The following is a 10,874-nucleotide window of genomic DNA, read 5'->3' as shown; positions in this document are numbered from 1 at the left end:
GCATGTTTGTAATCCTAGTTACTCTGGAGACTGAGGCAGGAAGAACATAAATTGGAAGCCAGCATTGGGCAATGTATGGAGACTCTGTCTCAAAACAAAAAGTAAAAATGGGCTGGGATTTTAGCTCAGTGATACAGTGGCACTGGGTTCAATTCACAGTATAGTAAAAAATAAAAACTGTCTTCACCATAAAGTCTTCTAGAATAAAACCTCCAGTTGGTTAACATATATATTCCCTAAGCATCTAGATAATGTGCTAAATATACTTTAGTTGAAATATATTTTAGGGGCTGGGGATGTGGCTCAAGCGGTAGCGTGCTCGCCTGGCATGCATGTGGCCCGGGTTCGATCCTCAGCACCACATACAAACAAAGATGTTGTGTCCGCCGAGAACTAAAAAAATAAATAAATATTTAAAAAAGTTCTCTCTCTCTCTCTCTCTCTCTCTCTCTCTCTCTCTCTCCTCTCTCACTCTGTCTTTAAAAAAAAAAAAAGAGGGGCTGGGGATGTGGCTCAAGCGGTAGCGCGCTCGCCTGGCATGCGTGCGGCCCAGGTTCGATCCTCAGCACCACATACCAACAAAGATGTTGTGTCCGCCAAGAACTAAAAATAAATAAATATTAAAAAAATAAAAATAAAAAAAAAATTAAAAAAAAGAAATATATTTTAGTTGAAAAACTACTAATTTAAGTATGAAATATTTAACAGCAGGTTAAGACACTAGTTATTCCAAATTCAGAATATTATACCACATAATATAGTGAATAAGCATTTGATAAGTGTAGTGTAATTTGAAAGGAAGCTCCACGGGTATTTTTTTTTTTTTTTTTTGGTTTTAGGTGGATACAATATCTCTATTTTATTTTTATGTGGTGCTGAGGATCAAACCCTGTGCCTCACACGTGCTAGGTGAGCACTCTACCACTTGAGCCACAACCCCAGCCCCTCCACAGGTATTTCTATAGGTGCCATTTGTTGTGAGCTGTACCTTGAGTTCTGCCTGCTCTGTATCCAAAACCTGTTTTCGCTTTCACTTTGCCTTTCTTACTTCAGGAAAAAGCCATGTAACATCTATTCTGCAGAACAATCACTTTTGTTCTCTTAATATTTTCATAAACTCCATGTCCTAGAGATGGTTAAGGAACTTAAGAGCTAAGATTACATGATGAAGGTGCAGGAAAAAAAAAAGAATAATGAAATAAAATAAAGGGTGCTTCTGAGAAATCAACTTTTGCAGGGCTGGTCAGAGTGATATATTCAGCAAGAAGGAGAAAAAAGGTAATGCTGAGGGGCACTCATACAGAGCTGGGATCTATCTCCCACCGTGTGACCTTCAACTACTAGTTATTTCCTTGAGCCCTAATTTTCCTATCTGTAACATGGGGACAATAGCAATCAGGTCTTGTGGAAGGATGAAATGTGGTAATGCATATGCAAAAAAACAACTACTCGGCATCACAAACAATAGAAACATGGAAGCTACCAGATCAATGGCGCACTTGTATTCCCAGTGACTTCAAAGACTGAGGCAGGACGATGGCAAGTTCCAGGCCAGCCTGAGCAATTTCATGAGATCCTGTCTCAAAAAATAAAAAAGGTGCTGTGGTTTGTAGCTCAGTGGTAAAGCACTTACCTATCGTGTGTAAGGCACTGGGTTAGATCCTGAGCACCACATAAAAATAAGTAAAATAAAGGTACAAAAAAATACAATAAAATTTTTTTTTCTTTAAATAAAAAGAGCTGGGGATGTAGTTCAGTGGTAAAGCACCCCTAGGTTCAATCCCCAGTACCAAAAAACAGACACCAACAGGTTTATTTAAAGGGTAGGTAGGAAAATAAGTAAAGAAAGACAACCACAAAGGTGAAAATAAAGGTTTAAGACCTGTTGGTGATCATTAAGACCTACAATAGAAAACAAGGCGTTCTCTGGAGATCCTTCATTTGCGGGGAATGAGGGGCCGGCGGCCAGGACAGAGCGTCGGGCGGAGAGGGAGATGGACTCTGCGAAGAGGAACTGGCAGGCGTAGAGCCTCCCCCGGGGCGAGGCCAGGCCAGACCTTGTAGGGAACTAAGTAACCAAGGCCGATAGCAAGTCCGGGGCGCAGGGATGGGGCGGAGTGGGTGGCGGGAAGGACTTTCCTCCTGGGCGCGGCTGCCCCCGCTTTACCTGGCTTTTCCCCTCGCTAGGACTCTGCGCACCTGACAACCCCCACTTTCTAAAGGTAGCGCAGACGCCACGCCTTCCTCTACCCACCAGTCGCCGTCCCAACCCCTTCCTGCTCCACCTAGCCAATTCTCCGGCTTTGGCCATCTTCTCTCCTTCCTGGATCCTTACGTAGAGTTTGGTTTGAACTTTTGAACCCACCAATCAGCGCTGCGCGCCTCTACCCTTTCCGCTGGCCCGGGCGCCGGGCTCCGAGGCGGGGCCGCAGGGGCCCGGGGCGGGGTCCAGAGCCGGCCCTCCCGACACGTGGCCTTGGGAGGGATATAAATGGCCCATCCCGGCAAGTCGACCTCTCGTTACTTCTCCCCCGGACTCCTTGGTAGTCTGTCAGTGGGAGCTCCTGGTCGACGTCTCCTCGCCTCATCCCGCGCCGCTCAGCCCTACAAGAACCCGTCATGGTGAGTGAGGGCCACCCAGTAGTGGGGCGGGAAGAGTTAAGTGTCCCAAGCGAGACTGGGTCCGCGGGCTGCACGTGGGACTGCTCCTGCGAGGACAGCTGACGGCTCCGGCCGCCTCTGGTCAAACTGGCTTCCAGCAGCAGGCATGAAAAAGCTGAGTTCACAGGACCGATACCGATTTGGGCTCGAAGATGCGTCCCCAAGACTTTTCTTGGTGTAAACAGAAAGCCCTCGATCCTTGTGAAATGCCCCTCCAGGCCCTGTCACCACTCTGGGAAGGGTAGGGCGCCTTTACGTTGGTCCCCAAGGACTTGGAGAAGCCAAATTTCTCCCTACATTTCCCCAAATGACCTCACCTTCACACTGCCTTAGACATCAGGCACGGGAGGACTTCCGGGCACTCCTTCCACGCCCTGTGACTCGCTGCTGAGTCACCTGTGGCCGCCTTTGGAGAGTGCTTCCAGTTGCACCAATCCACCTGGAGAAGGAGAACTCCTCCTTTAAAGGGTATAATTAACTGTCGCGTTGCCTAATCCTGCCTTTCTAGTGTTAATTCAGTGGAATGTTTATAGCTGAAGCTTTCTACTTAAACCAGCTTTCAGAAACAAGTCCGTAAAAGGATATTTTCTTAGAAAACTGTAGAGTAGGGCTGGGGCTGCAGCTCAGCGATAGAACGTTTGCCTAGCACTCGCAAGAACCTGGGTTCAATCCCCAGTAATGTGCAAAAAAACAAACCTAACAAAAAGCCCCACAGAGTACACTAGTACCAACAACGTGTTCTTAGTTCAATTTTCCAGAAACGTGGAACTGGGGCTGTGAGTGTAGCTCAGTGACAAAACGTTTTCATGAGGCCCTGGTTTGGATTCCCAACACACACAAAGAACGTATGCACAACTTGACCCTTATCTAAATAGCTTCTCAAAGGTATTTGAAAAAACTAAGAACACCTGTTGACGGTATCTAAAAGATAGTTGGGTTTTTTGGTTTGTCCACCACCCCCCACCCCACCCCCGTACTGGGGATTGTACTCAGAGGCGCTTTACCACAGAGCTACATCCCCAGATTTATTTTTCATCTTTTTTTTAGACAGCTTACTAAATTGCTGAGGCTAAGGACAAGAGGTGTGGCTCCATGGAAACCCTTGGGTTCAATTACCAGTAACCCCCCCCCCAAAAAAAGTATCCATTGTATTCAATGTTTGGAAACAGTATACTTTTAAAAGCTGGAGGGGATGGATATAGTGGGTAGCTGACCAGAGAATCTTCAGACTAACCACTGTTGTCAAAAGTGGGGCTGGAGTTGTGGTTCAGGATTAGGCCTAGTACCTTCAAGACACTGGGTTTGACCCTCAGCACTACATAAAAATAAATAAAATGTATTGTGTCCAAAAAAAAAAAAAAAAAAAAGTGTGCCTGATTGGAACAACTTGCTTTGAATGCTTTTCACCAAGAGGAAACCAAAAAGAAAACAGGTAAAAGTGATTGAGAAACCAGTGGGATTGTTTAAAGGGCAGGAGAGCAGAACAGCACACCTGTTTAAGCAAACTGATTAATACAAATTTTTTTTTTTTATACAAGTGACAGTGGCTGCTCATCCAGTTAATGCTAAACTAAGTGGCTCACCTGCAGCTTCACTTCATCTCTTCAGTGGCCCATGAAGGGTGGAAAGCAAGCAGTGGCCACTGACTTTGTCTGCTAAGCTTCAAGAAAGCAGTTTAAACTGCTTTAAACAGTGTATGGTCCATGCCTGAAATCCCAGCAGCTCAGGAGGCCTAGCCAGGAAGGTTATGAGACCCTGTCTTGATTAATGTAAGAAGGCTGAGGATGTGGCTCAGTGGTTAACATCCCCCCCCCCCCATACACACACACCCATTCAACCCCAAGTTTAAAACTGGTGATCAATGAAAGAAAGGTTGGATGCCAAGGTTTACTTAAAGTGCTTTGTTAGAATGAGTGAGTCTTAGGTACTAGATACTGTATTTCTTTGGTTCTGTTTGAGGATCATCATGGACAGATAATCTGGTTTTTTCTAGCTTTGGGGTTGTGGAGTTTCAAAGTCCTGATAAAGATAAACATGATGCAATAGTAAATAGTCAAGATCTCTTTAGAACAAACAGCTCCAATTCTCCCTATGGCTCCTAGAGCTGAGCAAGTAGACAACAGATAATATTGAGCTTGCTGATGTGGCTGGAAGAGCTTGATTGTTTTATGGGGAATGTAGGTGAAAAGGAGATGATAAATCAAAGGTTGTGAGTAATGGTTTTTTTATTGGATTATGAAACTAGGCCCTTGGAGAACATGACTGATATTGATTTTTTTTTTTTAAGTTTACTAATTGGAAGCTTTTAAAAACTTTACTATTCAGGAAAAGTAATGGGAGATTATTAGTGTCAATATTTTGAAAGTTCTCTGCTAGTCTCTAGATTAAGCTAATCTGATTTGTGATAAAAATAATAAACATCCTTTTGTTTTCCTCTTAAGTCTGTGAGTACAGATTCTATCTTCATTGCCTTATTTTATCAAACAGGAATGAGTTTGGTGATTTCTAAATACTCATGTTCACCAAGGAAAGGAAAACAAATAGTTCTCCACTATTCTTGAGAAGCCAGGTTTTTTAGTGCCAGAGATATGTGTACATTTTACTAGGAAACTTAATTTCTCAAAGCATTGCACTAAAAGTCCTGGCAAACCTTTTGACTTTATTAACACTCTCCTCTCTCCAAGATGGGCTGATGGTAAAGGAAAAATGTTCTTCCTAAAGACTAGATTCTTCCACAGGGAAAAGGCTGCCTCCGACCACATATTTTAAATACAGCTAGCTACTGCTTATCTAGCATTTTCTCCATGAGCCATGGCAGGAGTTTGTTGGTTTAAAAAAAATATTCCTTTTTTTTTTTTCCCTTTTTTTGCACTCAGGATTAATCCAGGAGCACTCACTCTTATCACTAAACTATATTCTCAATCCTTTTTATTTTTGAGACGGGTCTCATTAAAGTGCTGGACTGGCCTTAAGTTTGTGATCTCTAAATTAGGTCTTCAGTAAAGATTTTTGCTTGTGAAATAGTCCCTGGGCAGGAATAGCCTCCAAAAAGTCTTTGAAGGTTAATTAGTCATTTAGGTGTGAACCCTTCCCAATTTCTCATCTGATGTGTCATATTCTGACATTTTTCCTTTCATCCTCCCACAGCGTGAGTGTATCTCCATCCACGTTGGCCAGGCTGGTGTCCAGATTGGCAATGCCTGCTGGGAGCTCTACTGCCTGGAACATGGCATCCAGCCTGATGGCCAGATGCCAAGTGACAAGACCATTGGGGGAGGAGATGACTCCTTCAACACCTTCTTCAGTGAGACAGGCGCTGGCAAGCATGTGCCCAGGGCAGTGTTTGTAGACCTGGAACCCACGGTCATTGGTGAGTTGATGGATCTGTCCTGGGTTCTCCATTGATCACATAAACATATTGTCTTTCTTACCTCCCATCCCCTCACCAGAGTTGAGCAGGCTTGTGCAGGTTATTAATGAGGAGTGACTGGTTTCCTTTCCAGATGAAGTTCGCACTGGAACCTACCGTCAGCTCTTTCACCCTGAGCAGCTCATCACAGGCAAGGAAGATGCTGCCAATAACTATGCCCGTGGCCACTACACCATTGGCAAGGAGATCATTGACCTCGTCTTAGACCGAATTCGAAAGCTGGTAAATATAGCTTTAAAGTGGGATGAATGACAGTTTTATTTTACAATTTTAGAGACAAAACTGTGATCATCATTCTTTTGCAACTAAAATGAGATTTGGTCTGCTCACTAAATTAATTGGGCTTCTCAATTGTATAGTCCTGGGTTATGGGAGCAGGAGCAAATAATCTTTTCCCTACTTCTGCATGTTATAGGAAGCAGATTTGGGGCAGTTGGTGATCATTTGGTAAAGATAGTTTACCTGGTGTCAGGATGAGAACCAGGGAGGCTTAAACTTAACATTTTCACTAACAAAACAATTAAGCTTCCTTGCTTCAAGCTGAGACATAACCCCTTTTTAGATCATCTTAGTCACGATGTGTAGGTGGCTGACTCCTACATGTAACCAATTGATTGCTCCTGCAATACCAGCTACTTGGGAAGCTGAAGGATTGCAAATTTAAGGCCAGCCATGGCAACTTATACCCTGTCCCCAAATGAATAAGGGCTGGGGATCTAGCTCAGTAGTGGAGCACCCCTGAGTTTAATTCCCACCCAGTACCCCCCACACACACACCACACACACAAAAAAAAGAAAGAAAGAAAAAAATCTGGACTTGTCTCTGATGAAAGTCCAGGAATAGAGGGTGTAGTTCAGTGGTAGAGTACTTCCCTGGCATGCAGGTGGCTCTGGGTTCAATCCTCAGCTCTAGTGTGGTGTGGAGGAAGCTGGGTAATTCAGAACACAAGAAGCCAGTGTAACATTGTCTAGAAACAGCCAACAAGGGGAACCTCTAAAAAAAAAAAAGCTAAAAGACAGAAACAAGAATCAGTCATTGAAACTTTGAAGTTTTAAGGTGTGATCACAGAAAAGTAATACCCTAGTTTGTCTCAGATCTCAGCATTGCTGGCTCTGTGGCAAGAAAATCTTAAGCCACTTTGTCTTAGGAAAGTTAAGTGTGTTGTTTAGATGATTTTAATTAGGAGTGGCAATCAGATGACTCTTTGCTCCTTATGCATATGGGCAGCCTGTAAGTAATTAACCAAAAATCAAGCACTGAAACTTAGGTAGAGTAGCTTATCAGGAAAATCACATTATACTAAACTCAGCCCCAAAAGAATGTCCTTGCACCACCATTTATGGCTTCATTCTTAGATGTTTATCTTAGGCTTCTCAACAAAATTGGGTTAATGGTTCCTATGCTTGCAAATCAAGCTTCAGTTACAAGCATGGTCTGAAAATCAAGAAGGATCTGCCTTAAGGGACAAATCAACCTAGTATAAGCCATTTAGGGTTCTATGGTGATGTTTACTTCCAAAACAATTGCATTTGTCCTTTGTTATTCTGTGTAGGATGTTTAATGGGTATAATCAGCAGACTAGGATCTGCCTCATAGATGGATCTCATGTGTTATTGAGTATGGATCCACCAGATAAGTGAAATGAGGGATCAGTAGATAATGTCAACAAATCTTTGAGCTCCTTTAAGAAGGATTATCAGGGCTGGGGCTGTGGCTCAATTGTAAAGTGCTTGCCTCGAATATATGAGGCATTGGGTTTGATTCTCAGTACAACATAGACCTTTATTTTACTTATTTATATCAATAACTTAATTTAAAAAATATATTTTTTAAAAAAAGGATTGCGTGCTAGGTGTGGTTGGGCACGCCTATAATCCTAGTGGCTTGGGAGGAGGATTGAGAGTTCAAGGCCAGCCTCAGCAAAATTGAGGTACTAAGCAACTTAGTGAGATCCTGTATGAGTGGGAAAACTCCAGTAATCTGAGATCTCAATGAATTTGGTAACAGTCATACAGTGAGGAACTAGTAAAGCCAGATCCATACCCAGCCTGACTACCACCAGAGCATTGGAACTTGACTATTTTGTCGTATTTTAACTCAAAAACCCCTTCCAGGTCTTTAGTTTTAGATTGACACAATATCTTTATTTTACATTTATGTGGTGCTGAGGATGGAAACCAGTGGATGCTAGGCAAGCACTCTATCGCTGAGCCACAACCCCAGCCCCCCTTCCAGGTCTTTGAGACATCATTATACTTGGCTGATAATCCAAGACCTGTGGTGACTCTCCAGCTGATAGGTTACCAGAAACAGCCCTGCCCTCTTTGGTGGGGGTGGAGTGTCTCACCAAGTTGCTTAGAGCCTTGCTTTTGCTGAGACTGGCTTTGAACTCTCAATCCTCCTGCTTTAACCTCCTGAGTCACTTGGAATATAGGCATGTGCCATCATGCCCAGCAGTATATCACTTTTAAATCTGCCTTTTAAGCAGATTTTCCCTTCAGTTTTAAAAGCCCTGTTAGTAAACTGGGCATGGTGGCACATGCCTGTAATCCCAGTGGCTTGGGAGGCTGAGGCAGGAGGATCACAGTTCAAAACCCTCAGCAATTTAGTGAAGCCCTAGACAACTTAGTGAGACCCTGTCTCAACAAAAAATAAAAAGGGCTGGGGGTGTGGCTTAGTGGTTGATATGCCCTGGGTTCCATCTCCAGTACCCTAAAATAAAATCCCTGCTTTGATTTATAGAAGTTCATTACCATCTCCATCAGGTTTCTATCAATGATAAAATTAACTTTTTTCCTTTTTTTTTTTTGTAGGCTGACCAGTGCACAGGTCTTCAGGGCTTCTTGGTTTTCCACAGCTTTGGTGGGGGAACTGGTTCTGGGTTCACCTCCCTGCTGATGGAACGTCTCTCTGTTGATTATGGCAAGAAGTCCAAGCTGGAGTTCTCCATTTACCCAGCCCCCCAGGTTTCCACAGCTGTAGTTGAGCCCTATAATTCCATCCTCACCACCCACACTACCCTGGAGCACTCTGATTGTGCCTTCATGGTAGATAATGAGGCCATCTATGACATCTGTCGCAGAAACCTTGACATTGAGTGCCCAACCTACACTAACCTTAACCGCCTCATTAGCCAGATTGTGTCATCCATTACTGCTTCCCTCAGATTTGATGGAGCCCTGAATGTTGATCTGACAGAATTCCAGACCAACCTGGTGCCCTATCCCCGCATCCACTTCCCTCTGGCCACATATGCCCCCGTCATTTCTGCTGAGAAAGCCTACCATGAACAGCTTACTGTAGCAGAGATCACCAATGCTTGCTTTGAGCCAGCCAACCAAATGGTAAAATGTGACCCCCGCCATGGTAAATACATGGCTTGCTGCCTATTGTACCGTGGTGATGTGGTCCCCAAAGATGTCAATGCTGCCATTGCCACCATCAAGACCAAGCGCAGCATCCAGTTTGTGGATTGGTGCCCCACTGGCTTCAAGGTTGGCATTAATTACCAGCCTCCCACTGTGGTTCCTGGTGGAGACCTGGCCAAGGTACAGCGTGCTGTGTGCATGTTGAGTAACACCACAGCCATTGCTGAGGCCTGGGCTCGCCTGGATCACAAGTTTGACCTGATGTATGCCAAGCGTGCCTTTGTTCACTGGTACGTGGGTGAGGGGATGGAGGAAGGAGAGTTTTCTGAGGCCCGTGAGGACATGGCTGCCCTAGAGAAAGATTATGAGGAGGTTGGAGCAGATAGTGCTGAGGGAGAGGATGAGGGTGAAGAGTATTGACCTTGCTGCTATGATTTCACACTCCATTGTCTTGGATTTGTCTTATCTGTGTCTCTTTTAACCCTGAACTATCAATAAAAGCATTTCCATTTTAAATGTCAAACTGGCTTCTGAATCTCAGTGAATACTTGACCTGCCTAAGACCAATTGAGGCTGACAGATAAGCTACCCGAAGAATTGACTGATATTGCAAGTAGCAACTGTGTGCACATCTAGACCTGAATTGATGAAGGGTGATAGTTTTTTGTTGAGTCAGTGCATCTTGAACTAAGTGGCTGTGAATCACCTGTAGATATTAAAATGAAGACTCTTAATTCTGTAGATTTGGGGTTTTTGCTTAAGGTACTATATTTTATTATGAGAAGGACTTGCTATGTTAATTTGTTTTATACTTAGACAAAACTTATAGTGGTACATACTGAATTAGTTATTGGTTGGAGTAAGCAGGTCTAGCTGAGACAATTTTAACTGTCACAGGTTAATGGTTGATAATGGTTTGGGGTGTTTTTGTACTGGGGATTGAACTTTACCAAGGGAAATTTACCACTGAGCTACACCCTCGGCCCTTTGAAATGGTCTAAGTTGCTGAGGCTGGCCTCAAACTTGGTGATCCTCATGTCTCAGCCTCCTAAGTCTGAGTCACTGGGATTACAAGCGTGACCCACCACAACAGCTCCGTTTTGGTATTTAAATCTAATGTTTGTTGTGGAGAAATTTTGAAGTAGGGAAATTGTTTTCTGTAGAAAAGATTTGAAGAATATTCGTTAATTTGGACCCTCTACCAAGCACCTGTTGGAAGCAGTATGGTACTTGAGGTCAGAGGGATAAAAGCACACCAATGTGTATTGCTGTAGAGCTTGAAGATGGGTATTCATGTGTCTGGTGTCATCTGCAAAATTTGAATTGTCAATGACTGAAAAGCCAGGTGGTGTGCAGAGGAAGCTTGGGTGCTTCCTGCATATAAATAACTAAACATAGTGGCCTAAGATGGCTG

At 43.7% G+C, this 10,874-nt stretch overlaps 1 protein-coding gene across 1 annotated transcript; it reads left to right on the top strand.

The window, feature by feature from the left end:
* The first annotated feature begins 2,448 nt into the window (after nt 1–2,448).
* Nucleotides 2,449–9,976, top strand: Tuba1c (tubulin alpha 1c). The gene is made up of 4 exons (XM_026407013.2): nt 2,449–2,622; nt 5,809–6,031; nt 6,165–6,313; nt 8,906–9,976. Exons 1-4 carry the CDS (start codon nt 2,620–2,622, stop codon nt 9,878–9,880), a joined length of 1,350 nt encoding a protein of 449 aa, XP_026262798.2. The 5' UTR covers nt 2,449–2,619; the 3' UTR covers nt 9,881–9,976.
* The last annotated feature ends 898 nt before the right edge of the window (nt 9,977–10,874 follow it).

This window comes from Urocitellus parryii, chromosome 5, assembly GCF_045843805.1.
Source record: "Urocitellus parryii isolate mUroPar1 chromosome 5, mUroPar1.hap1, whole genome shotgun sequence".
NCBI classification, from domain to species: domain Eukaryota; kingdom Metazoa; phylum Chordata; class Mammalia; order Rodentia; family Sciuridae; genus Urocitellus; species Urocitellus parryii.
The sequence above is the reverse complement of the archived record's forward strand: the minus strand, read 5'-3'. Positions and strand labels throughout refer to the sequence as shown.

What these genes read in the sequence shown, in the direction of transcription:
- Tuba1c (XM_026407013.2), top strand. An exon ending in CCTGGAACCCACGGTCATTG is followed by an intron (nt 6,032 to 6,164) that starts GTGAGTTGATGG and finishes TTTCCTTTCCAG; the next exon opens with ATGAAGTTCGCACTGGAACC. An exon ending in TAGACCGAATTCGAAAGCTG is followed by an intron (nt 6,314 to 8,905) that starts GTAAATATAGCT and finishes TTTTTTTTGTAG; the next exon opens with GCTGACCAGTGCACAGGTCT.